The following is a 26,117-nucleotide window of genomic DNA, read 5'->3' as shown; positions in this document are numbered from 1 at the left end:
TGATCTTTCTTATCACAAAACGTTTTAAAAGATTATGTAAAAAAACCCAACAAACTAAAACAAGTAGAGCAGACATGGCAGGTGTTTTATTACAGTAGCACCATCCTGAAATTACATCTACTTATTTTTATTCAAATTGACAACATTTCAACTCGAGTGTTCCTTAATGACCTAAAACTAACTCTTCTTTTTTCCTCTTTGAAGTTACATCATTGTAGATGTTGATTGTTTAATTGTCTTTCCAATCATGCACTTCATTTCCCACTTAGCCCCATGCAGGACATGACTTGAAGACATTAACAATGTCACTAATGTGGATTGCCTTAGGATGTTTAAGTTTATTTGTAATGGAGACAAACACTCATTGTTTGGATGAATTCTATAAAAGCTGAACATTTTCTGCCCTAGGCAAAGTTTTCAGAAAGAGTTCGTATAGTTTTTCTGGTTGTAATCAGTGCATTCAAATTATGCCTAATTTGGTTTTCATAGCGTCAGTGTTGGATCACACAAAGTCACGTATAATTACTACCAAAAATAAATTTTGGTATGCACCTTGTGATATTCACCATGGACTTATGACACATTATCAGGAGATTCACAGTTACTAAGAAATTATTTAAGAACATTTTATTGTTTTCCTCAAATGCAAGTGAAATTGCAGTGGTTAATCACAGGAATTGAAATAAATGGTCATGAAGTCCTAGTGCTATTATAAATTAAAAGTAATATCAATTGCTATAACTAATGGGCAGAAGAAAAGGAGGGTAGGAAACCTCTTTAGAGGTTTAGAATAGATTAATTTCCATGAAATATATTCCATTATATTGGATGAGATTCTTGTTTACTCACAGAAAGTGAAGAAGTCAAAAGGGTCTTCTGCATCCAGTAGGGAGTTTTTGTGTAACTGTCTAGTACCTTCCAGACAAGTGCCTGAGGCAAAACCTTCTATTGCCTATTGCAAGCTATTTCGTGTATGCAAGCAGCCTTCACAAAAAGCATGTCCTACTCCACTTCTGTTTTTTAAACAGGATGGGTCTTACTGGTTCATCTGTCTCTCTCTCTCTCTCTCTCTCGCCATGGCTTTAGGAAAAGTTTTGTTAGCTTTAAGATTATTTTTTTATTACTATTTTTAACAGATTAAACTGAGGAACCTGCAATAGGGAGTGATGATCTTGAGAGGATGAACTCTTCATTTCCTTCTCCCAGATAGTCCTAAACATCTTCTTTGACTAGAAATAAAATAGAACTGGGAAAGTTCAGGAATAGACAGGACATTAATTCTGCTGATACTTCTACAGGGGCGTTTCCTGATAGGAAAGTGGATAGATGCATGATGGATATCTATCTCACTCCATCAGAACTGAGATGTGTCAGAGCATAAGAACTGTTGTTCTGCTTTGCTTCTGCTTTTTGCTGCTGAATGCTACCTAAATCACTCTATTTATACATGAAAAGTAGAAAATCTGAAACAAATACTAGACACAGATTTGGATTACCTGGTGATCCAGGTGAACATGGGGAGATTCTTAATTCCCGGGATGGCCTTAAAGAATAAAAACATTTAGCAGATGTAAATGTTCACTCCTTTAGATCTTCTGACATAAATCCTGCAGGTTTAACTATACACAACTGCATACAACTATCTGTAATTGTCTCCAGTGTCTTGAAACTCCTTTGAAAACTGATTAAAAGAACTGAATTTAGATTAAACAGTTGAAGTTACTAATGTAATTTTAACCCAGAACAGAAAATGCATAGTATATTAAATTGGTTTTGCTTGACTTAGCAATAGGTAAATTACTTGTAATAATCTGTTAAAATCAGCCTGATTCAAAGTTGACCTTTTCTGGAGGTAGGTTACTTGAAAGCAGTGCCCGATTTCAATGTGTTAATGATATGTAAAAAAAAATTATACCTAGACAGCTTCTGGGTGTGTCTTTTGCCTGAAGTGAATGCATATTTTAAACAACATGTGTTTGGACTTGAATCTGTAAACCCCTGTTTATCTGATTTAAAATAATCAGGAACTGAAAAAGACACCATTAGAGTCAACCCAAAACATCCCAATGAAGGTTCTACAGACCACTATGCAACCTCCTTTCCTCCACTCCCAACTCACTCAGACTACAATGCTCAGCAGGCTTGTGGAGGAAACTAATCTCTTTACCCAAAGACAGAGCTTTAGGGTCTAGTTTTACAAGAATTTTTTTCTGCAGCAGTGCTTCCCCCTCCTCAGTCCCCTCAGGCTGACCCATATTCAGGCTGCCATAGAAAAGGCTTGTCTTTGTGTAACCACCAAGTCCTCTTCCTTGTGCAGCTACACGGACAGCTGGACAAGGAATTTATTTCCACTCAGAACTAAAGGGAGGAGGGTGCAGAGGTGTGTGTGTGTGTTATTTTGATGGGGTTTCAGTAAAATCAGTTCCTTAATCCTGTTGAATATGCACTTACACTAATGCTGATGCCAAACAAGGGTCATCAGAAATCCTTTGCTACATGTGGAGATAACAGGGTAGAGGACAGTGAAGCTTCTCGTTTTGATGCAAGCTTACTTAAGGCAGATATAATCCAGCCACACCTGTGAAGGAGACATTTGCATTTGCTTACATACAGTCATGGTGGTCTCTCATAATGATGAAGAGACTTCTGGGCTTTGGGGCTGCCAGCACTTGCAGCATTCGAATCAGGTTCAGAACTGGTCCCTGAGACTTCTGAAGAAAGCAAATCCCCTTGAGGGAAGAAAGACTTTCTGTCATGGGCTCTGAAGTACACCACATAAGCATTTTTTGAATTTGTAATACAATCAGTTTTAAAATGTTTTATTAAGTATTTTGAGAAAAGAAGCTGCAAAGACAAATGGATTAATTTTCTGAATTGATTTACCTTGCTTAACTTAAAACAGTTTCATATATTAGCACTAAATATGCATTAGTTTTTTACAAAGGGCACAGTATTTCATGACTGCATGACTAAAACCACTCATGACTGCATGAGTGGTTTTCAAAATTACAGAAACAAAACAAAAGAGTTCCTGCCCTTTTCAACATTTTCATCTTTTTTCTGCTTTCTTTTATATGATTCTCCCTTGTTCCATAGTTCAAATATGCAGTGTATATTATTGACTGCTATGATAAAATAAGTTCAAAATGCTTTGTTTCCATTTTTCGTTTCCTTCAAATATTAAAACTGACAATTTAACAAATCTGCTGCCACTTACTATTGAATTGCTGCCCTTGACAGCACTCAAGATAAGACAAGCTAATTTTTCCCGAATAAGAAGCTCTTTGCTGTGCATCCTGGGAACAGTACAAGGCTTAGTTATTTTAATCCATTTTAATTTTAGTAAGGTGCTCAATAATTCCCTTGAGCAACATAAACACGAAGGTCTTCCTCTTGAATTTTTGATTACTTTGCAAAAGTAGCAAGTATAACATATTTTAACTAAATGAACAGAACATGTTCGAGGTCTCTGTATCTTAGTATAATGGTGTGAAACAACTGGACAGTTAGAACAAATGCTGACACTTTGGAAACAGAAGGAAGCTTTCCCACTGACTTCAGTGGTAACAGGTACAGGCAGGTAACTTTGAAAATCAGAATCTAGCATTGCCCCATTGGCTGTTTAGAACAGCTCAGTGTTTCACGGGCTTTGTTCATCTCATGTCAACATTTTTGAAAGCAAGGCAGCAGCTGCAAAGAAACTGAACAACTATGACATACCAATGATGCCGAAGCAGTACTCATTTACAAGAAGTAAGTGATAGTAACTTGTAAGCATACACTAATTACTTTTTATCATGTATTTTGTTTCTTTGCTTGCTTGAAGTGTAGAAAAAAAGCGTGTCCCCGTAGTATTTGCTTGTTTTCCCACAGCAATTTCCTTAAGGAGCATCAGTGGTCAATGGAGCAAAAGCTGACAGAACACCACACAACTCTACACACCCTATGCATCTGAAACAGTTACGTTGACGGTGGCTTGTGAATGTTTGTAGTCACGCAGGGCTTGCCAGTTGGCTTTGCAAGTTCATGATTCCTGACTAAAATGTAGTTTTATTTCTTTAATTTCAGCTGCATCCTGAGATACACATGGGATCAATAAAAACAGGGACAAAGCTTCAGCCCTAAAAATCTTCATATCAGAGCTGTCAGGCTTTTGAGTCTCCAGGTTCCCAGTGCCTAAGATGTCTACAATCTTTCAGGTGAAACATACAGAGGTGGGAGAGATAGCACAGTGCCTGTGAGCAGTCTGATGTCTGCTGCTGGATATTAGGGGTGTGTGAAGCCTACAGTAATTGAATCCATTGCAAGACCCGGGCTTACATATGGAACTTGAACAATAGGTATTTACTTAAATTACATAGATTACCTCAGAGATGTGGAATCTGTATGCCCTGCCCACTTCCCTGAACCTCGGGAGCTGGGATCCTGTGGGGAATATAATGGGCTTAATTACGGTGTCTGGACTAGGCGAGTAGGACCCAGAAGGCAGGAGTTAACCTCACCTCACCTTTTACATGCCAGTGACCCCAGGCTTGGCTGGGAAGCCGTTGGGGCCTCCGGAACAGCTTCTGGATTGCCCCAACCCATGCTAAACCAGTGCGATGGTGAACGGGAATCCCGCACGGGCAGGGCCTCGATGCCCTTGCCTCCGTGCCTCGGCCCGCGCCCAGCGGGTGACGCTCAGGGCACAAAGTGCCAGATGCTCACGGCAGCCGGGTGCTGCTGCCCGCCCCTAGTGAGGCCGGCGAAGGGAGCAAGGGCCCACACATGAGCCCGCTGTGCTGCGAGGCCACCCGCCGGCTGTCGCCCGAGCCAGGCAGCGGGCGCGACTGCAGCCCACCCCGACCCCTGCCCGCCGCCCCACACCCGCAGCCCCGTCCCCAGCCCGCCGGGGCGGTCGGGGGGTGCGGCCGTCACATGGCAGGGGGAGGGGGCTACGACGGGGCGGGCCGTGCTCGGGGCTCCCCCAACCGCACGGAGGCGGGCTAAGGCGGCGGAAAGTTTGCGGAGTGGCTGGCGGTCCTGTGGCCCCCTGCTGCTGTCTCCCTTTACTTTTCTCCTACATCCCCCTCTCCCACCGCCTTCCCCCTTTGGCGGCGGCTCTGGGGCATGAGCGGGAGCTGCCACCCGCGCTGAGAGGCGGGAGGTCGCGTCGTGCCCGGGTCTGTCAGTGCGGGAAAGCCAGGGACGGGAGCGCGGGCAGCGGCTCTGAGCCCGCCATGCCCCGCCGACCTCGCGGGGTGTCCGCTACTCTCCTCCTGCTGCTGCTTTTACTGAGGGACCACGCCGCCGGCCGCTGCCCCGCGCCCTGCCGCTGCGCCGGGCACCTCGTCGCCTGCAGCCGCCTGGAGCTGAGCCGGCTGCCCGAGCGGTTGCCGCGGGGGGCGGTGCAACTGTGAGTGCCCGGGGCGGCGGGCACCGCGGGGGGCTGGGGGTGCCGGCCCGCGCCCGTCCGCCATCTTCTGCTCCCGGGGGCTGTGGTCCTGTTCGCGGACGGGCTTTTGGGGAGGGAAGCGCGTGTTTCGTGGCGGTGCGGGCAGCGAGGTGCAGGGGCTGGGGGGCAGCAACCGGCGGGTAAGCTGTCAGCGGGATTGCAGCCCCGGTGTGGTGGGAATGAAAGCGGGCCCGGGAGCGCCTCTCGGTGTTTTGGGAGGGGGAGGAAGAAAGTTCTGATGACTTTGTTGGAAAACGTGCAGTAGTCACAAAGTTAGTATTGGTTTGCGTGCCGGGAGAACTGGGTCTCGGTTTTATTTGTGCGATTTTTCACCTCGATTCGCCTATAGTTTGGTCTGCAATGGGTTTTCTATGGGGGGAGCTTGCCCCGCTGGGTCCGGTGGCACGGGTTCGCTGAATCCGCAGTAACGTGGACTGAAATGCCGTCTGTAGAAAACTTACTTTTCGGTGATAGACTTTTATGGACAAAGCTTGAGTTATGAGAGCTTTCTAAAAGCTTGAAAATATCTGAAGAACTTTTCCCATTTGTTTTTAATCTTTTGTCACTGAGAGATTTTCTGTATTAGCCGTATTAATTTTCTATTACATTTCCAAAGCAGATTGAGATAAGGCCTTTAAAGTAAACAGGAAGACTTTCAATTAGTTGTGGCTAATTCTGTTCAATTGCCTCGTCTGGAGGTCATGCTGCTTTACTCATGAAATGTGGATGGCTGTATTGACACCAGATGGAACTGAACACAGGAATGGCTCTGGGAGTTGAATATTTCCAGGAGTAGTATAGGAAAGTGTGAGGGGAAATAAATTTCTTTAATTTTTTTTTTTTTAATTTTTTTTTTTTTTTTTTTTTTTTTTTGGCTTATGTGACTGAATCATATGAACGAAGTGCCGGATCTGCTTTACGTTCAACTACTGGCTTTGCTTCCTATTAAATTTCATTACTCCTGCTCTTTTGAACTATTTTAGTATGCTAACATAAGTTTTCTGACAAACCTAAGGCTTTTTTGATACTAAAGCTAAGCTTCATAGTTTAGTTAAAATTCAGGTGTGACAGCATGCTAAACAAAAAAAAAGGGGGTGGCTGGAATCTCAGGACTTTAATTTTAAGAGTTACTTTAAAAAGCATTTTGCATTAGCAGTAATCCAAATTTGCCTTTTCCACTTACATTACTGAAAGACAATAGAACACATTGCAGGGCTTTTTTGCTAGCACAAGGAAGGCTTTTCTAATTAGAATTCCCTTGGTAGTGTAAATTGTCCTTATGTTAAGTTCACATTCCTTTAAAAGTGTGAGAAAATAAGTTCCACTTGTATAAATAAGCTTTGGTCTGTTGTAAGAAGCCCTGCTGTGATTACTCATTGGACAGCTGTGTCACTAGCTCTTAAACTCACAGGAGTACATCTTTGTAGGTGTCACCAAACCATGTGGTCTGGCCACTTTTGTGTAAATATTTCTTTCGTTTGTGTCAAATGCCTTAGAAGTGCCCTCCTCTTTCTTCCCCTCTTCTTAGTAAGAGAACAAGGAAGGTTGTCTCTTACTTCCAGCTACCCCAGAATTTAGAGCTGGGATTGCGCAATCCTGAAGATTATAATGCATTTCAGTTTTACATATGCGAAAAAAAAAGAAAAAAAAAAAGGTTTGACTAGTCTGGATTATTGTTGCAACAGACTGTACACTTATGAATTATAAAAGACTGTGTATGAATTTTATTGGCATATGTTTACTGTGTTTTCCATGGAAGGCCATAGCGGGTATAGCCAAAGGCTAGTAGTTTAATTGCAGGCTTTCCAATCCTCTTTAGAAAACAACTATTACACCATGTTCTCAACATATGTAAGCGAGGTCTCCCAAGCAGGAGAGTGAGAGCTCTTGTGCCTGAGAAGGTCTAGGCCCATGTTAGGCTTTATACCTTCCTCTGCCCATCTCTCTGCTTGCCCCAGATGGAGAGTGGATCAGATGAAGTTGTTTTTTTGAAGTTCTGTTTCACTTTTTCATGCCTTTTATGTTCAGATTTCCCCAGTGAAATAAAATGAGAGTGTCTAACGTGGAAAGGCTGCACGACCTTAAGGAGAGAAATAAAAAAAACAAAGAGCCGGAGGGCTGAGTTATATCCCCTTCCTTTTGGTGGCAGGTGTGAGGCTACTGCTTTGCAGAGCTAACTTCACTGAATGGGTGTAAACAGGCTAAAATTCCCAGCTTCACTGTCATTTTGGCCAAAAAGACCATCTTTTGTAACCCTGCCTTCATGGAAGGTAACAGTGTGCTGAAAACTGATAAACATTTGCAATGGCTTTGTGTACAAATAGTTTTGGAGTTAGATTTCCATTTACTTCCGGGATGTGTGTGCTGAAATTGCAGGAACGTGGATTTGTTAGAGCTGGTGTAGCGGAGCCAGAGGTGGAGGAATGAAGAGAGGAAGAGTGTGGAGCACTGGCTGGTGCTCTCTGTGTGTTCAAACTCCCAGTGGCACTGCCATACTGCTCTCCAGGTTCACTGAAGAATACTGAAGTTGTCAGTGGGGCAGGAGGGAAAGTCTGAAAGATGGTTTTCACTTGTGTTTGTATTACATCTTTAGTATTTACATTTTATAAATCCTCTAGTTCTCTAGCAGGATTGCCAGAAAAAAGGGCTGTATGGTTTTCACAGCTGTTTTTCAATGTTTTCCAGACTAAAACTTGAACATAGCAAGCTGATTTATGAGTCATTTTGGATCAGTGTCTTAAAACAGCTACAGCCTGGCTTTTTGTTTTTCAGCTCTCCTGATTTCTGCTGAATTAGCAGCTCTGTAGGCCCCAGTGGGACTGATTAAGAAGCTGTTGCTGGATTTGCATTTTAAAATTTGACTTGGGGCTCAGGTTTCTGAGTTCTCTAAGGAAGAAGATGATAATTGTGACTAAGTGTTGTAAATTAAGTTAGAGTCTAAAAGTTGTATTTATAAAATGTGTGAAGAAACACTCTCCCTTTACACACTAGGCCTTCCTTTCAATTTTTTATCATGCAGACATTGATGTTCAGTGATACTTTTCAGTTTTCTAATTCAGAGACTTGTGAGTTACAAAAGATGGCCATACAAATGTAATGGAATATAGAAAATAGTTTCTTTCATAAAACGGGCTCTTAAAGGGCCTTGACAACTATGGCATGCTTTTTCAAGTGGAGGCAATTCTAATAAAAGTGGTTGAGCATTTAAGTAGAAGTCTGGGGTGAAGAACAGGTATATATACTTTTTATTGTTATAAAGAATTTCTTAATATAAATCTGGTTTCTGAAGTTTCTGAGTTCACTCACTGTTATATCTTTCATAGCTTTTGAAATTCTAGTAGCAAAAGTAATCATAGAGGAGATTTTCTCCCCACTTGTAATGTGGTTTTTAACAGACAAGGAAAATTCAGAAATGGAAAATGCATAGTAATAATCTGAGTGTTTTAACGTTGTCAGTTCAATTTCTTTAAAGGAAAAATACTGATTCATTTTCAAACCTTTTCTTCATACTTTTTTTAAGATCTGTTGAGAAATGCACTGAACTGAAATATACTTGCAGCTTTGCAACAGAGATGATAGATTTTTATATTTAAAAAATGCCTCAGATCCAGTGCTTATAAGCTCAGAAAGTTTTATAGGCTTAAGCTTCACTTAAGAATATTAGTAGAAGACAAATATTTTAACCCTTGGTTCACTTCTAACTACTCTGATTAAAAAATTTAAATATTTAACTTGCAAGGCTTCCCCCCCAAAGTTTCTCATGCCAGTAGTACTGAAATAATGTTTAATAAAATATTTATAATTCAGTTTTTTATCCAACAACTTGTAGGCAAGTATATATACAGCTGTGCGAAACAGGCAATTCAGTATTGTGTGGAGGGGTTTTTTGTTGTTTAGCTTTGGGGTTTTTTTGCAACTTGTGTTTGACAACCTGCTGTAAGTAAACCAGGAATGAGTAATTTGTGTGTGTGTATGTATTTTTTTTAAAGTAGGTGCTACCTGGAAAGTCTGAGGGTGTCTTTACTGTTAAAAAACAAACACAAAAAAAATAAATAGTTTGAAACCTAGTATAAGTTGTTATGCTCACGATTGCCTTGATAGACTCCAGATGGATGTGAGCTTGAGCTATGAGTGAAAGTGGCTGGCTCCAGTGTGGTGATCATGCACAGCAGTGGTTGTAATTGCAGGATTTTTATAGTTTAAAGACTCTGCCAGATTTTTTTTTCCTTTTTTTTTTTTTTTTTTTTTTTTTTTAACATGTTATAACTCCAGCAGAACAAATCTACTCACGTCTGTTGCTGTCTGGTAGGTCCTTTAGGCAAGCATGTTTTAAATAAACGTTTTGCAGGGTTTTTGGATGAAATGAAGAAATGCTGGTTTTTAGCACTAATGTTGAAAGCTCTTCGTTGAAATAATTACTGATTCCTAAGTTTGTCTGAAGCATGAGGAACAGTAACATATTAGGCACTAACAGGCATAACTTCACTGAATTTTGGCTGTTTATTTGCATAGTTCTTATAATCCCTACAGGCTAAAGCCAAATATAGAATTAAGTTTAAGGGTAAAAATTGTCTCGTCTCTGTCTGCTGTAAAGCACCAAATTAGAGTCCCATCTAGATATTTGTAAGAGCATATATTTTCAGTATTTATATTTAAGAATGCAGAATTCAGATCTATGCAGCTAATATCTTCAGCTGCTGAAACAATGGGATTTTTCAGTAGTCTATCGCCAGACAAATGTTTGCACTAGATTTTTAAGCAGTGAAAGATGCAGTCCTCTAACTCAAGTGTGGTTAACCTCATTTACAGGAGACCTCAAAATCATAATGATGAAACTAGCATTTGTGGGTTTTTGAAAATGTTAACACTGTATTGGTTTTCCATCTTGAAGAGAAAAGTCTGTCGAGGTTTAGACACCTAAATCTGTCAGGGTTTAGACACTGGGAGAAGGCATGAATTAGGTGCTTGACTCCAGAATGGAGTCTTAGAAAACAGCTCCTCCGAAGCCACCTGAAGGTGGTGGAGAGTGTTCCCCTCTCTAGGTGGCTTCCACCCAGCCCTCACACCCTGTTTTTGTGCTGGAAAATGCCTTTCACAGCTGCGGGTCTGCTCTTGCATGCTCCTGTGCAGTCCTGGCTTGGAAGATGTAGGTGCATATCTCCTCCCTGTGCGCAGCTGTATGCCAGGCACCGGTGCCACAGCTCTGCAGCTGGCTGGGCCTGATCCAGTTTGCTGGCTCAGAGCACACCTCATAACTGAGTGCTGATGGTACCCCTTGTAATGCCCATATGTGCCTGGGATTATTTTTAATGTTTGAGTTTTATTATTATTTTTAACCCCTGACTCCAGGGGAGGACAAAAGTGACAATGCCAGGAATTGTCTTGGCAATATTGAACAAGTACCGCATAAAGCACCAGACAGTTGGGGGAGTGTAAACCAAGTTTTTATTGTTCCCATGTGCTGTTGAAGAAACAGAGGTACCTGGCAGGGTTGCAGCATTACACCTGTGTTCAGGGTTATGCGATGGTGGGTGTAGAGAGACTGGAGTTCCCTGGATCTGCAGTCATTCAGGACTTAGTCACAGAGAACAAGACCTAGCACAGACCCTAGATCTGGCTCAGTTTAAGTCAGTTCTGGGCTGTCTGCAGCAACGGTATGCTGATCATCAGGTTTCTTCACAGCCAGAACTGTGGATGGGGAGTGTGGATGCATCCGTGGCAGTCAAGCCTGTGTTTGGCATGCTCAGTATAGGTGACTGTACCGCATTATATTATTCAGAAAAAGTGAGAGCTTCCTCATAGATTCAACTTGAAATACACTTCATGCCTGCATGGCTTCATGGGGACCGCTGCGTGTTGAATGACTGTTCAATGCTTAATTAGCACAGGGAAAAGTATCATGAAGTGTAAGAAACTTTTGTGCCTTTTTGTGACGCTATAGCAGCTCAGTGCTGAAGCATGCTGGTGCAATTCTGCATTGCAAACTCTCACAGGTGTGAGTTTAAGAACTCATTAAAAATAGTGCAGTTTTTTTGCTGGCTTGGATAAACTCAGTGTTAATATGTTCAGTGAGCACTTTGCAGATGGATGAATTCATGCAGGTGAGTTAGTGCCAGGTTGCAGTGCATGAGCAGGAAGGTGCATATTTTGGTGGATGAGTGACTAAGAAGGGGGAGGTCTTCAAGAGGGCTAGCCATGGTTAGAAAAGCAATTATGAATCTGTGCCACTTGTGCAGATCTCTATGGCTGTGCACACTTGCGTTTCTGTAATTGCTTTTCTGCCTTCTGTTGTGTGGTCATTCTTTTATTTCTGTGATGGTTCTGCTACTTCTCACGCTACACAAAAGCTTCTTAGGACTCTATTTTACCGTGTTGTAAAATATTTAAAACACGTGGTAAAGATGTGTGGTGTCTGTAGGGAAAAGAATTACTTGACAGTGGTCAAGAAAATGTGTTGCATTCCTAGTACCCTGGCTTATTTTGTAGTAACATTACAAAGACACTAACAAGATTTCTTATAAGCTGCATCAGTATATATGTTTGGGATCTTCAGTGCAGACTGGCACAAGCTGAGTACTCAAGCTACTTCTCCAAGTGTGATTGTGATATTAATATGACTAGTATACAGAAATCTTAAAACTCAGAATAGATTTAGGCTTTCCTATGTTTTTGTGATATTGCTAAGATCGCCATTAAATCTGGTTATATAGGAATGGAGTCCTGAATTGAGAGAAAGCATGCAAGTAGTGTTGAGATTTATGGACAGTCCTTACTGTGTACTTAAGATTATGCATTGCTTTAGAGAAGTGAGAAGAGTAAATGATACAACTGACTCAAGGAATGAATCTGCAATGAGTATTGGTTTATGAGTCTTCCTTGTAATCAAGAGGTTGTGTTAGCCAGATGTTTTATTGTGAAGAAATGAGGCAAGGGGTTGTTGATGGTATATGAGTCAAAATCTTAAGGTGTTTTTCATGGGTCTTACACACTTAGACACTTGGATGTCTACTACATCCCAATGAATGGCTCTAAATTGTTCAGAGGTATAGGAAATTTTTTGACACTGCTGGCAATGACCAATCAAAGTATTTACACTTAGTTATACTTGTATATTCAAATGAGTTTGTATTCTAATTTACTAATATAAAAAAAAACAAACCCTTTTTATGTACTTGGAAACAAATGATAACGTAATTTGGGTTGAAATTGTATTGCTTTACACAGTTTATGTTTATGGCAAAACTGACAGGCTGTTTGTTTTTGTAACCTCCTAGGGACTTAAGTCACAACAAATTATCTTCAATCAAGACCAGTCTCTTGGATCACCTTCATAGTCTTCAGGAAGTGTAAGTTAATTTGTCTTAATAAAAGACAAGCCAAAACAAACAATCAACCCCCTGAAAAAAAGAACAGCGGCAGCAACAACAACAAAAAAAACACCAACCAAAACCCCCAACCAATGTTTGTGTATGCTAATTGTATCCCTGTTTCTAATAATAATTGGTTAAACAACAAAGATGCTTGCTTTTCTGATACTTTGCATTAAGTGGAACTGAAATTAGTTTTTAATTTTGGGATGACACTGTTCAGCCATTTAGCAAGTCCAATGTACATATTTCTGATTAGCATGAAAGTTGACTCTCCATTTTCTAACATTAATAGGAAGTTGAACAACAATGAACTGGAGATCATTCCAGATCTGGGACGAGTCTCTGCAAATATAACGGTTTTGTCTCTGTAAGTAGATCTTACTATTGTCCCTGGTTAGTAGAACTAACTCCACAGGGTTTGTGGAAATATGTGCATTACAAAGATTAAAGTGAAATAATTGGAAATAGAGTAGCTTGTGGTTAGAAGTTGATTATGCCACATTATTTAGCAGGTTGTTTAAAATGTGTATAATTGAGCTTAATCCTCGTAGTTTTTATGCTTCCCTCAGATATAAAGACTGCATTAGAATTAATTTATGTTGTGGTAGTGCCCAGAAGCCTCAGCCCTGTTGTGCTAGGCGCTGTACAAACATTAGTAAATGTTATACAAACTTGTACAATGCAGACTTTAAAACAAGAGTTATACTCTATCATTATGCATCTTGGCTGGAATCCCACTCATGTTAAATCATGGCAGAGTTCCATTAATTTCAGTGGGCAACATGAGGAAATCCCCTCGATATGCAGTTTCAGGACAAGCATCTAGGTTAGATGATGTTTGCAATATCTTTAAAATGTCTTTTTGAGCCCATTTTAATGTGTGGCGTATTTTTTTTTTTTTTTTACATCTGCAGTTAATGGATATAATCATGTGTCACAATTATATGTACATTCATTGTTTTGTTTGAAAGAAATGAGTAGGTTACTTGATATGGCATCTGTAATATGAGTATAAAGTTGTAAAAGGCATATAGGACCAGTAACCAAACCAGTTGATTTTAAAGGCAATGTTATTCCTGAGGTTTCCACTCAAAATCAGTTTGATTCCCTGCCCCCCCCCCCGATGTAGTTTCTCTAAATTGTTGAAGGAACTGTCACAAAAATAGCTACTTTAATGCTATTAATTGAAAAAGGGAAAAGACATCTCTTTTGTGCGTGGGATTTGTATTTTTTCAATGGGAATCTGAAGTGTCCAAAGCCAGTAATATGTAGCCTTCTGCCCAAACCCTGCCCTTGAAAACAAATTGCAAGTTACCTTTCTTGAAGCCCAAAGGGTTAAAACAATACAGTAAACTTTGGAAAGCTGTTCAGTTAATTAAATTGATCACTATTCAATTGCTTACATATGGGGATTTATAGGGGTTTGTTTTTGCTCTGGGACCAGGTCAGCTAAGTCAGCTGGTGCAGCCGCTGTGTCTGGATTGCTCTGTTTGAGTAAGAACTAAGTGATATTTGATACTGATGTGGTTTCTTACAGATCAGAATCAGAAAAGAATGAAAGAAAAAGCAGATGGTGTCTGACAAATAACTGTTGAATTTAAGCATATCTTCTATTTTACATTAGTATTGACACTATTTTCACGTTGACATAGCACTCTGTAGTTTAAGCACCTAATTGATCTAAAGAATATATTTTTTTTTTCCTCTTTGCTAAGGTTCATTTTGCCACAAGGTTGGAAATATCGTAATAAAGTGTTTTATATCCTCCTGCCTTCTGAGGAATGCAAAGTTGAGAATTTGTCTTAGCATCTCTCTAGTCCTTCTCATAGAAACTGAACTAGTTTAGATGAACCCAAAATCATCCTTCTGCAGCTGTGCAAAATTTTTTGTATTTCTTTGAGAGTATAAATGAAAATCAGTCACTGCTGGACTGGTTGTTCCATATCCTTGGGTCACTAGCTTGGTTCATTTACTCAGGTGGTCAGACATGGAAAACCATTTGTGAGATCTGTGCTGTCAGTGAGCATATAATAGTTAAGACAATTGTTTGTATCAAAACAAATGTACAGAGAACATTAAATAAGACCGATATTGCATTGTTATAAAAAATAAAGCATCTTGTTTCTTTTGCAAAGGTTTCTATTTCAAACACAAAATAGACTTACAGGATTGTTTAGATTGGAGAAGACCTTTAAGATCATCTAGTCCAACCATTAACCTAGTGCTGCCAAGTCCACTACTAAACCGTATCAGTGCCACATCCACACTCTTTTAAATACCTCCAGGAATGGTACCTCAGCCATTTCCCTGGCAGCCTGTTCCAGAGCTTGACAACCCTTTCAGTGGAGAAATTTTTCCCAATATCCAATTTAAACTTCCCCAGCACCACTTCAGGCCATTTCTTCACCTTGTCTTAGCACTTGTTACATGGGAGAAGAGACCAACACCCAGCTCACTACAACCTCCTTTCAGATAATTATAGAGTATAAAGCCTTCCCTGAGCCTCCTGTTCTTACAGGTTGCAAGTTATTTATGTGAAGATGTTAAATCTCTTTTTACAGAAAAAACTGTGAATAGTTATAGAGCAGCTGTCTGGCATAAAAATATATGTAATAGAGTGTTATTATAGATGGACATATAATCTATCTAATAATACTTTTTTTTTTTTTGAGAAGTGTAAAAAATATGTTCACTTATTCTTTCTGTGTTGGATGTTTTTCGGAGGGTTCAATCAAACTGAGTTAATACATGTAAGTCATGCGAAGAGAACACATATGGAACAATTAGAATATAATTTTTAGAACCACTCTTCAAAGAATAACTGTACTCAAAACATCTGATGACTTCAGGATTTTAAACTTTTATATGAAAGGAGCTTGTGGAGCCTTTCCAAAACAAACTGCTCTTTCCTTATTGAGTCTTTGTTCTGACTTTCAAATAATAGCAGAAAAGAGAGTGCTAGTCTTCTGAAAGTTGATTTGATTGTATTTTTGATGAGATACATATACGCTGGTTCATTACTGTCAGTTGAAAAGCCAGTTTTTTTTCCAAGGCGTCTTCAAGGAATGTTGTGGAAGTGGCGCCTTCCTTTCTTGCCAAAATCTTCATTGTTGAAGAAACTTTTTCAAGATTTTTCTTCTCTTTTCTTTCTTTCCCCACTTCTCAGGACTTGTCACTCAGCTGCGGAGCCTTAGAATTTTACCTGTTCTGCAAGAATTTTCTTGCTCTGCAAAGGAATTTACGCTGCTGGTATGCCTACAGTAAATAATAGTGCAGGTATTTCCATACAGCACTGTGTGTCTAAATTCTTTGAGCAGTATAAACAAGCATGGGTGGATTATCATGTTAGTGTAGTTTCCATTTCTGGAGCTACCTCATTGCTAGCTATCTTAATTGATATTTATCTAGCTTAGATATTTGCATACTGTTGAGTTATGCAGAGTAAACATACCCAGAGCAGCAAATGTTCTCAGTCTCATGGTCACAGTCTGTAACATGAAACGATGATGCCAATGTTTTGTTTCTATGGATGCCAGCTAAGGGTTGAACACCATGGGTGAGAAAAGTATTGGGCAGGCACACCCCCTACCACCATCGTGGGAAGACCTTGTCTGTGTGAAGGAGCATACAAGTACATGCAGGCACTCTCATTACATGGCTGGAGATACTCATCATATGAATTAAAATATAGATGTATCTATTCTTATCACATGGCATAGGAGAGCTTCAGAGCCCCCTGGGAATCTGGAAGCTGCTGTGAGCTAAATGGATTGTACTTTGGGCTAAATCTGGTCAGGAGGCTACAAACAGCACAGTTGGTAGCCAGGAGGCCAGATCCCCCTAAATGCTGGACAACATAATCTTCTGGGCAGATACTGGGTTTAATAACCAATTACCACAAATACATAACACAGACGCCACACGCAGTAATGTAGGTGTATTTATCTACCCTTAGGACTAAAATATATTAGGTGTTTCCTAAGTTGCATTCCTGGAGTGCTTGTAAAAACAGTTAAATTAATGTATAATTGTTTGAAATGGTTGTGGTAGAAAATCCTGCATTTCTGGGAAAATAAACAAGTTCCTTTTCATTATTTCTAGATAGGTGGATTGCTTTTGTGTCAGGTAGTGAAGTGGATACTCATGTCCTCATTCCAGCAGAACAAGCAAAGTTCTGAATTTAGTTCCCATTCTAATGGCATTCCTCGCCCACGATATACCAGTCCAGTCCTGCTTATCCTGAAAATCCACTAGAATCTGTGGTGTTGATACATGAAAAGAAAACTGGTATTGCCTACTAGGTCTGTCATTGCTGTAAAGTTTTGTACCTGGGTTGGATCCAGAAGTAGATCGAAACCAAGTAATAGAAGTACAATAGCCTTGAAGTCCTGCATGGTGTTTACCAACAACTGTTTGCGTAGGGGTTTTACTTGAAAATGCTTCAGAAAATGTTAATTACTTTTAATGTGATGAGTGCTTTGTAAGGAAGACGGACACTGATTTGCAAATGCTGCAACATTAAGGTTTTGGGGTTTTTTAGGATTTACAGTTTAAATAAGAAACCCATGCTACTTTACTTGCAGAATTTTTTAAAATACATAATTGTAGACACCATTCAACCTCATCACTATGCTGTGTCTTTGAATACTATGGAAAGAGACGGAACAGCTTTGAGTATTAAAGTATCCTGCCTCCCCAACTAAATTTTATTGTTCTCATCAAAATGTGTATGTAAAACATGTTTTGTATTACCCACATTCAGGATATGTTATATAGCCATCATCTTGCTGTCTGCAGGGACTAAAAAAGCTGTACATGCCAAAGTCACTGGTGCATATAGTGAAATTCTAGTGTTAGGTTAGCTTTAAATAATGGTCTGGTTTAAATAAACTTGTGATTTTACATTTTATTGACTAGAAATTATTTTATTTAAAAGCACTAGTACATGTGGTGCGGATGATTTAAATGAAAATGTTATAGTTTACGTTGTGAAGACTGATCATGTTAGTCTAGAACACAAATATTTGGTCTTGATAAAGCCAGAGTGGAGAACAGAAAGTTCATGGTACAGAAGTAAAAGGAGCATGGATAATTCACAATTCAGTAATGTTTTTCAATTTTTACAGTAATATATGGTTTATAATAGGTTCCCACTTTTTTCAGAATGTGAGACCTCCGGTTCATAAATGACATACAGAATGTGCAGCATGGCACAGATTTTCCTCTGCTGTGCTGAGGAAAATCCCATCCAATCCCATGTGTACAGGAAGCCATTAAGGCCATTAAAACAAGGAATCACATGGCCATTCACTTTTGAGGTCTGAGATGAAGAAGAATGTTGCCAGTATGGAGGAGGATTCTTGAAATGGCCCACTTGTTTGTTCGTGCTGGGCTGCTACTCAAGTCACTTTTCTGAAGGCTGTCTACAGTTTTCCATTTGTAATGTCTTTCTGTTGGTATATGGTGAGTTTAAATGCATTGTGTTTGAAGATGTCTTGTGTCCTGGATGTTTAAAAAGGTAAATAAACAAAAAGTATTAACAAAGATTAGTCAGGAGATAAAAACAGGACGCAAGGACTGTAGCCTGTCCTAGGTGACTGCAGGTGTCACAGGTTTCCATAATAAGCAACATTGTTCCAACTTTAAATGTAGCTTTCTTATCCACTACAAAATGATTCTGATTACATGGTATTTCAGGCCTTTGGTGTTCAGTGAACACTTCTGAAAACACAGACGTAAAAGCTAGAAAGGAATTGTGCCAAAAAAGTACAAAGTCATTCTCTTCAAAGGGGAAAAAAAAAATAGTAAAATTGCCTAAGCCATCAACAAGGTTTTGTTTAAAAAATTATTATTTTGATCACTTGGAAACAAATGAAAACCTAGGGAATGCCTAAGAAGTGTTTTCAGGTCCAGGTGGTAGTCTGTGGTCTGAAGTAGACACTTGTTGCTTATCTAATCTACAGCAGGGAATTTATTGGTGATCATCTTGAAGTGTTAGTATAGACTAGGCTTCATGAATAAGCTCTGAAATTTTAAAATTATCAGAAGAGCCCAGATTTAGCTTTGTGTATTCTTTTATTAGCTCTAGCCTGCTACTTTGCTTAGTTGCTCATTAATCCTGATTTCAGTGATCAAATTTCTTCAGTGGGCAGCATGCTTTGCTCTAATCTAAATAAAATCCCATTGATGAAAGACCTACTAACAACATGGTTGTTGGTTGAGACTGGTAAAGCGTTGTGCTGTCAGGTAATGGAGACAGAGCTATCTCTGATGTGATACAAATCTTTAGTATGTGGAGTTTATCATACTGCAGTGTCAGTATCTCTACTTACAGGGCTTTCAGGATTTTTCATGGTACCTGACAATATGTAATCTGAAAAAGTATTTTTCTTTATTAATCTTAAAACTAAGTAAACTGACTCTTAAATTGAAGTGGCATATTGTAAACCTCTGCTAAACAAATGATGAGCTCGTGACTAGAGATTTATAAATTAACCTTCGTTTTAGGTAGCTTCATGCTCACTTCGTTCTCCTTACTAAGAAGAACAAAGTAGTCTTACCTTCTTCCTCTGGGGGTGGAATAATAGAACGTAGGCTGGTCACTGATTTTCCTTCTTGGTTAAAAAAGAAAAAAAAAATCTTTATTGCTAAAGAGAGATCCTTCCAAAATTTAAGCGTGGACTCTTACATCCTGGTGTCTTTGATTAACTAACATACAGCTTAAATGCTTATCTTAATTTTATGCACAAACCTAGTTACTGAAGGAAAGTGGTGGTTAATCCCTTATACTATTTAGAAGGGATTTTATTTTAGGATTGCATTTCCAATTCTGCTTAAAATGTGGAAAAGTATATTTAAATAAGTGATAGTTTGCTCTCAGTGGCAGTACCTTCATAAGGAAAACTCTTGCAAAGGGCCTTCTCTAAAGATAGAAGGGTTTGTTTTTTTTAATAATCTTTATTTGCAAGTTTATTTGGAATAGGGATAGGTATGAGAAATCTGCGTCTTTGTTATCTCATGGTAGGCTGGGGAGCGGAAGTTTTGTGTAAAATCCAGGAGAATGCTTTCTCAGTGTTCAGACAGCTACAGTCACAAGAAAAGTTTAGATGCAGCTCCTGAAAATGGAAACTTAAATTCTGTAGGAGTGGATGCCTTTCCCCTCAACGCTTGCCAGAGAAAGTGATATTGTGTGTTTATAAGGCTAGCATACTAAACTGAAGTCTGGCTTCCAATATTAAGAAAATGTTGGTCAAATATTTTACATCCTTGTCATCTCTTCAGCTACCACTTTATTATGGGAAGGATTAAGATTTGGATACTGCCTGAAAGAGTTTGTTTTGAAGAAGGATTGAAAGAAAGAATAGAGGAATGTCAGACTGAGCTTCAGGCATAAGGCTACTTGGAGAAAGTCCCAAAAATGGGAGTGGTGGTAAACCATGTGTGACTTGGGCTGAAGTTGTGAGCAAAAAGCTAGAGTGAAGAAACTTACTGGAATTAAATCTTGCAGTCTTTGACATTTGGTGCGGAGACTAAGAGGAAGTAAATGAAAAAATTTGAAAAGGAACCTGTCTTAGTCAGACTTGCAGACATGGAAACTAGATTTTTATGGCAGTAATTTAGGCTGAATGATGGGAAAGGGGAGAAGAATGTGAAAACCCAGAGTTTATTGTAGCAAAAAATATAAAGTAGTGGCAGTCTGGATTAATGCTTTTGCAATGAGAATGGAAAAGAATGCAAACTTTGAGCTATTTGCAGTGGAAAAAACCAGGCATAATTTTCTGATCAACAATGTTAAAGAAAAAGATGAATTAAAAAGAAGAATAATGGATCAGAAAAGTGGAGAACACTGTTCCTATTTGACCAAATGGAAGACTAGTAGGAAATTTTGCCAAGGAGAAGGTGCAGAGTTGTAGGGTGTATAGTATAGAGAATGAGAGAAGTCAGAATGAAGTTAAGATGTCAAGTATAAGTATTGTGGTTATATCTTGGAGAAGTGGTAGGTGGTTATTGCAATAGATCAGTGAAATGTAATGACTTGGTGCCTTGAGTGAAGTAGAAGTGGGTAGGAGACAGTCAAAACTAGGAGTAGATCTAGAAGGGTGTGGTCTGAAGTGCCACACTTTAGTGTTTAGCCACTTTAGTCTGCACGCTTCAAAAGGAAGGGTTGGCTCTCTAACAGTAAAGGATAGTTGTTACTACTCAAAAAGTCTCTACATCATATTAGAAAGGTGATTTATGATCCTAGAGGGCACTATACTGGGTTTAATCTAGGTCTAGAATTGTCCAAGATTTTAGCATTAACTGTCATAGGGTGCACCAAGTCTGCAGTGGGTTATTATTTCTGTTGTCAGCTCATGCTGAAACTGTTTTTGTTTACCATCTTTAAAATAAAGTGATGAGTTTACGTGTTCACTTGGTTATCACATGAGAAGTAACTTGTGATTATTTCAGTGCAAAAAGTGAAATGGGAAACAGACTCTCGATTATCAAGATGAGAGTTTGTATGGAAAGTTTAACTACATATATTGATACTATAAAATCAGGAGAGAATTGCTATGGAAGTATTTATCATGTCTTGTAAAGTTTGGGTTTGCCTCTTTTTGATGATGAAAACATTTCCGATCACAGAGTTGTTTCATTCTGCATCTTTCTCTTCCCCTTTTCCCAGTTTATGTTTGGTTTGGGAATCAATAAAGCTTTGGTGTCAAGTTTTGGACAGGATATCAGCAGCCTGCAGAGTTCTGAGTTTTCATTTTCTGCTTTATGCCTGTATACCACAAAAAGTACAAAAAAATAACAGCAGAGACTTGCTGACATCTGTGCAATGACAGGCATAGATCATGGAGTGAGGGAGACCTTCAAAAGAAAAAAAAAACCTGCTTGCTCTAAGGAAAGAGAAGCCTGTGCGTGAAGGGGGCATGAAACTTGTAAACCTACCAGTAGGACTGGAAGTAAGCCAGAATTCTGGCTTTATTTCTGGCATCTTTGTGTTGGAGAAAACCAGTTTTGCTTGAAATATTTCTGTATATTAACAGTTGCAAAAATTTAGGAAACTGGATGTTATTCAATGCAGCTGGGTGTCTGGTGAGAAGAGCGTGTAGTCCACTTCATATAGGGGTATTTTGTAAGAGTAGTGTTCAGCTTGAAACCATAATTACAATATTTTAAATGATACAGTTGTTCATTACAGTCTGGCTAAATTTAGTAGTCAAATGTGTAGAAATTGATGAAAAAAATTTATTTTTTCTCGCTTTCTTCTTGTAGGACTTACTGAGATTCTTTCTTCTGATCTGTGCTCTTAAAGTTGTCCAGCCTTATCCTAAAAGCCACAAAGCATGTGTCTTCCAGCACTTTGTAAGGAAGTTAATTACAGTTCTAAGGGAGTTAATTAAGTCTTGATCCTTCACTTTTATTTTTTCTTTTTGCTTAATTTGTTTTTAACTTGGTGTCTTGACATCATTGTTTCTTATAAGAGCTCCAGAAGTCCAAATGAGTTTGTGCAGGAGTGCAAGAAACAATAGATGATATGCGAGGAGTTCTATGATGTCAGTGGATGAGAGGAGGGAAGAACAGGTGAGGCAACCACAGAGATCTGAGGAAATTGAAATGAGGTTGTGAGCTGTAGTGGAGACCACCAGTTATGCGCTCTGCTGCGGACAGTCACATCTGGTTTGCCTGTGCTCTGGTATGGCTGCCTCCAAGCCAGCTCTAATCTGGAAGCCACATAAACACAAGACGATCAAACTAAACATCTACGAACCCCAGTCTCTTGGCTTCAGCACCGCTCAGAAAGATTTTATCTAGCCCTAGGAGAGTGCTTTTTTCTCTTTATGTATACTTTTTTAGTCTTTAGAAGGAGCTTCCAGTATGATTTCATTTGCCTGTTTGTGAGGCACATTAAATATATGCCTCTTCTCAGGCCTTGGTTGAGATACTGTATTAGTCTAGAACCAGATGGATGTTAAAACAGTTATTTTACATCTAACTACTTCGGAGAACAGGCTGCACAGACAGCTCTTCAAAATTGTCTTTCTAGACAGCTTGTTTTTTATCGAGTTGCTCCACCTCTAGGCTTCTACACATGATCCGTGTCATGATCATTGTGCAAGATAAAACTAAAGCTTCTCAAAACACAGCAGATCAAGGTCTACCTGGAAGAAAGAGTTATGCTGGAGAAGAAATTTCAAGAATTTTTTTTTTTTTTTTTTTTTTCCCCCTGAAATTTTGAGTAGAAACAAAAGGGTAGAGCTTCAGGTCTAAATATTTCTGCATAGGGGTTTCCATCTTACAGGATCAGACTAATGAAGCTTGCATACTTAGGTAGAAAACATATTGGCAATCTTAATCAAGAGATACTTATCTCAGATACTTACTTTTTGTTTCTGCAGCACGTAAGAACTATTACATCTAAATGGTGTTAACCAGATCCTTAACAAAATGGATACAGAAGTTGCTGTCTTGCTTGGTACTTCTCCAGAGGCAAGGAAGGCACAAGTCAATATGTCAGATATGTTGTAGCTGTTTATGTAGACTGAATCTTCAGATCACGATTGATAGGGCTGTTGCAGATGTTTTGGCCTAATGGTGTGGTTAAAATCAGGAATGCTGAGAAAGAAAGCTAAGGTTTCTCATACCCATAATGAAAAACTGATACTCTGTCTTGAACTGGTAGTCACACAGGCATTATGTAAAAATAATTAAATCAATTTGCATGCACTCTTGGGTGGGTGGTTTTTTTGTTGCTGCAAGTCAGGGTGTGGGCACTCAAATTGCAGAAGGCATGTTCAAATTCATGCAGGTATTTTTGGTGGTTTTGTGTTCCTCAGTGCTCCAGCTTCTTTAGCTGTAACAGGAGAAGTTGTTGGGAAGCTGCAGCATGTTGCTGTTCCTTGCGCGTGAAAAAGTTGTTATCAAATTGCTTCAGGTCTGCTTCTGTGAGAACCTGATGTGCTGGTTCTGTTGTGGCTCTGATCTCCCTTTGAGGGCCTCTGAAATGAAACCAGTGTGGTGTGTGCAGCAGTTTCCCTGGTTCTGCCTTGACAGTTAGATAGGCTTACATTTTCAAATACATTTTTCTTGACTAATTTTGACAGCAATTTGGCTGTTGTGAAGAAGCTGATACATTGTTTTTATTTGATATACTTAAGTGATGATTGTGGAAAAAAAATCAAGTTAGAATTGAAGTTTCTCATTTTAACTAAAGTTGGGTCTTAAAATTAGAACTATTCAGGCATGTTTAGTGCTGGGTAATCTCCTTTGAGGTGTGAATTATGGCACTTAAATATTTTGTTGAGAAAACTGGAGTGGGAGATTGGAGCAATAAGGAGTGAGCCATTTGGATATTTTGCATTTGAGTGGCTTCTACAAATATGAGTAAGCAGGCAGGTGCAGTGAAGGCTGGTTTGATTTTTTCATTGTGAGATAAACTAGGGCTTTAATGTGTTCACTGTTTTCAGTAAACAAAAGAAGTTGCTTTCTCCCCACAATATGACCTTGCCATCTCCAAAAAAGTAAAACCTTCCCTGAAATAAACAAGGTGGGTTTTTCTGTTTGTTTGGTTTTGTTTTAACCTGGTCTGTGTCAGGTAATTTGCCAGTTAGTTTAAGTGCTAATCTGAAGGCTGTATAAGAGTTTTATTCAGTTCCATTAGGTCCAACTAAACTTTGTAATACAGGGGCTATTATCCTGTCAGTTGTGAGGAATTTCTGTTTTATGGAGGAGTGCTGACACAAAGACAGCACTGTGCAAGCCATCTCTATAACTGAACACTTTCACACTGCAATTTAGGAGGCGTGCAGTTCAGGAAATTGCTGGCTTCTGCTGGAGCACACTTTTACTGCAAGGAAAATTTTATTCGTCACTCAAGTAATTGGCAGTTTTAATACCTTGTTAGTAATTACCTTATAAACAAAGTAATGCATAAATGCAAGGCTCTGTGACCTGTTTTCTAACTTGCAGTCTTATTTGGCCAGTGGAATTGACACATGGTGGTGGTGTTTGTTGTTGTTTCTTATTAAAGTAATTTGTTTCCATTTATTATAAATTCTTTCAGCTAAGAGTTAAAAATATGCAGTGTACCTCTACCAGGCAGCCTGAGGAATGAAACATGATACAAGCGCAGCGTTGGAGGGGCTGCAAGATCATTTACCCGTTCCCACATGTGGTCAGAAGGCCCATTAATCTTACTTCTGGCTCAGTTTTTGAGTCAGGACGACTTTGTCTTGAGCAGTAATCCTCCCACACCCCTAAAATATGTGAGAGTTGTCCATGCTATTCTAAATGTGTGGCTTACTGTTTGATCCAGAGCAAGTATTTCCAATGAAGGCAAACACCTTCTAGAATCTGCATCCTTGTTGATAGTTTTACTGAAACTGCCTTTCCCTGCAATCTTTAGTAGTTGGGGAGAACTCCTAAATTTTGATAATTCATCATAGTAGGCACAAAATGTACCACAGGCAGAATTGACTTGAGCTTCTCAAGGTAATGGGGATCATTTCAGGTTTCATTCATTTAACTGGTCATGATCTGTTTTCCCCTATGTACCATTAGGCCCCAACAACCAACCTTATTAATGCTGGTGATGTGTGTGTATGATTCTGTACATTATGCAACTGGGATGGAAAAAACTGGTAGGTTGCTGGGTACAAATATGAAATCGGATCGCTGGAAAAAGTGCCTTTCGTTGGAATTAGAAAAGGGGTGTTCGCTAGAGTAGACTAGGATACCAATGTCTTTAAACAGTTGCAGAGGTTTTGTTGTGGAATTGGGTGTGAGGCATAACTAAAATCTGACCAGGCATGAAAACCAGAACCTCTATAATGAGCAGAAATTTAATTTTTTCTGAACTCATTAGAAGAATCTACAGGATGAAATACTAGGACTAATTGCAGAACTATAGAATGCTTTTCTGAGGGAATGCACTGTCATCCATCTTCTCAAATCTAGCTGTTTTTCTCTGGAAATTCAGTCTGATTTTCATGCTGTAGGATTTTTCAAAGAAACAAAACACTGTAGCTAGTATGATGTTAATTTGATTAAAATAGAAAATGTCTCTAATAACATTTAATTACAATGTTGTGACATACTGTTCAATGCAAATACTGGGTATTTATACTGTTCAGAAATAGATGATCAGAGAGAGTTTTACATCTTTCTTTAAAAGCCATGAATTGGAGTAATTGGGATTGTGATGCAATTCTTTTCATCTTGTTTGCTGGGATTATGTTTTAAGCAGTGTTGGTGAACACATGTATTTAGAGCATTCAAATTTGTGATGGCTAGAAATGAATGTTATGTCTAGAGCACATACTTTA

At 39.2% G+C, this 26,117-nt stretch overlaps 1 protein-coding gene across 1 annotated transcript in view; it reads left to right on the top strand.

Moving 5' to 3' along the window:
* Positions 1 to 5,219: 5,219 nt before the first annotated feature.
* Positions 5,220 to 26,117, top strand: part of LRIG3 (leucine rich repeats and immunoglobulin like domains 3) — a gene marked incomplete at both ends in the record, with an annotated part of 42,092 nt that continues 21,194 nt past the window's right edge. The window contains 3 exons of the mRNA XM_080635063.1: positions 5,220 to 5,395; positions 12,709 to 12,780; positions 13,097 to 13,171. Of these exons, the coding sequence (XP_080491189.1) occupies positions 5,220 to 5,395; positions 12,709 to 12,780; positions 13,097 to 13,171 (323 nt within the window). The remainder of the gene's footprint in view (positions 5,396 to 12,708; positions 12,781 to 13,096; positions 13,172 to 26,117) is intronic.

This window comes from Psittacula echo (genome assembly GCF_963264785.1).
Source record: "Psittacula echo genome assembly, chromosome: 1".
Lineage (NCBI taxonomy): Eukaryota > Metazoa > Chordata > Aves > Psittaciformes > Psittacidae > Psittacula > Psittacula echo.
This window is presented reverse-complemented; position numbering and strand designations above follow the sequence as displayed.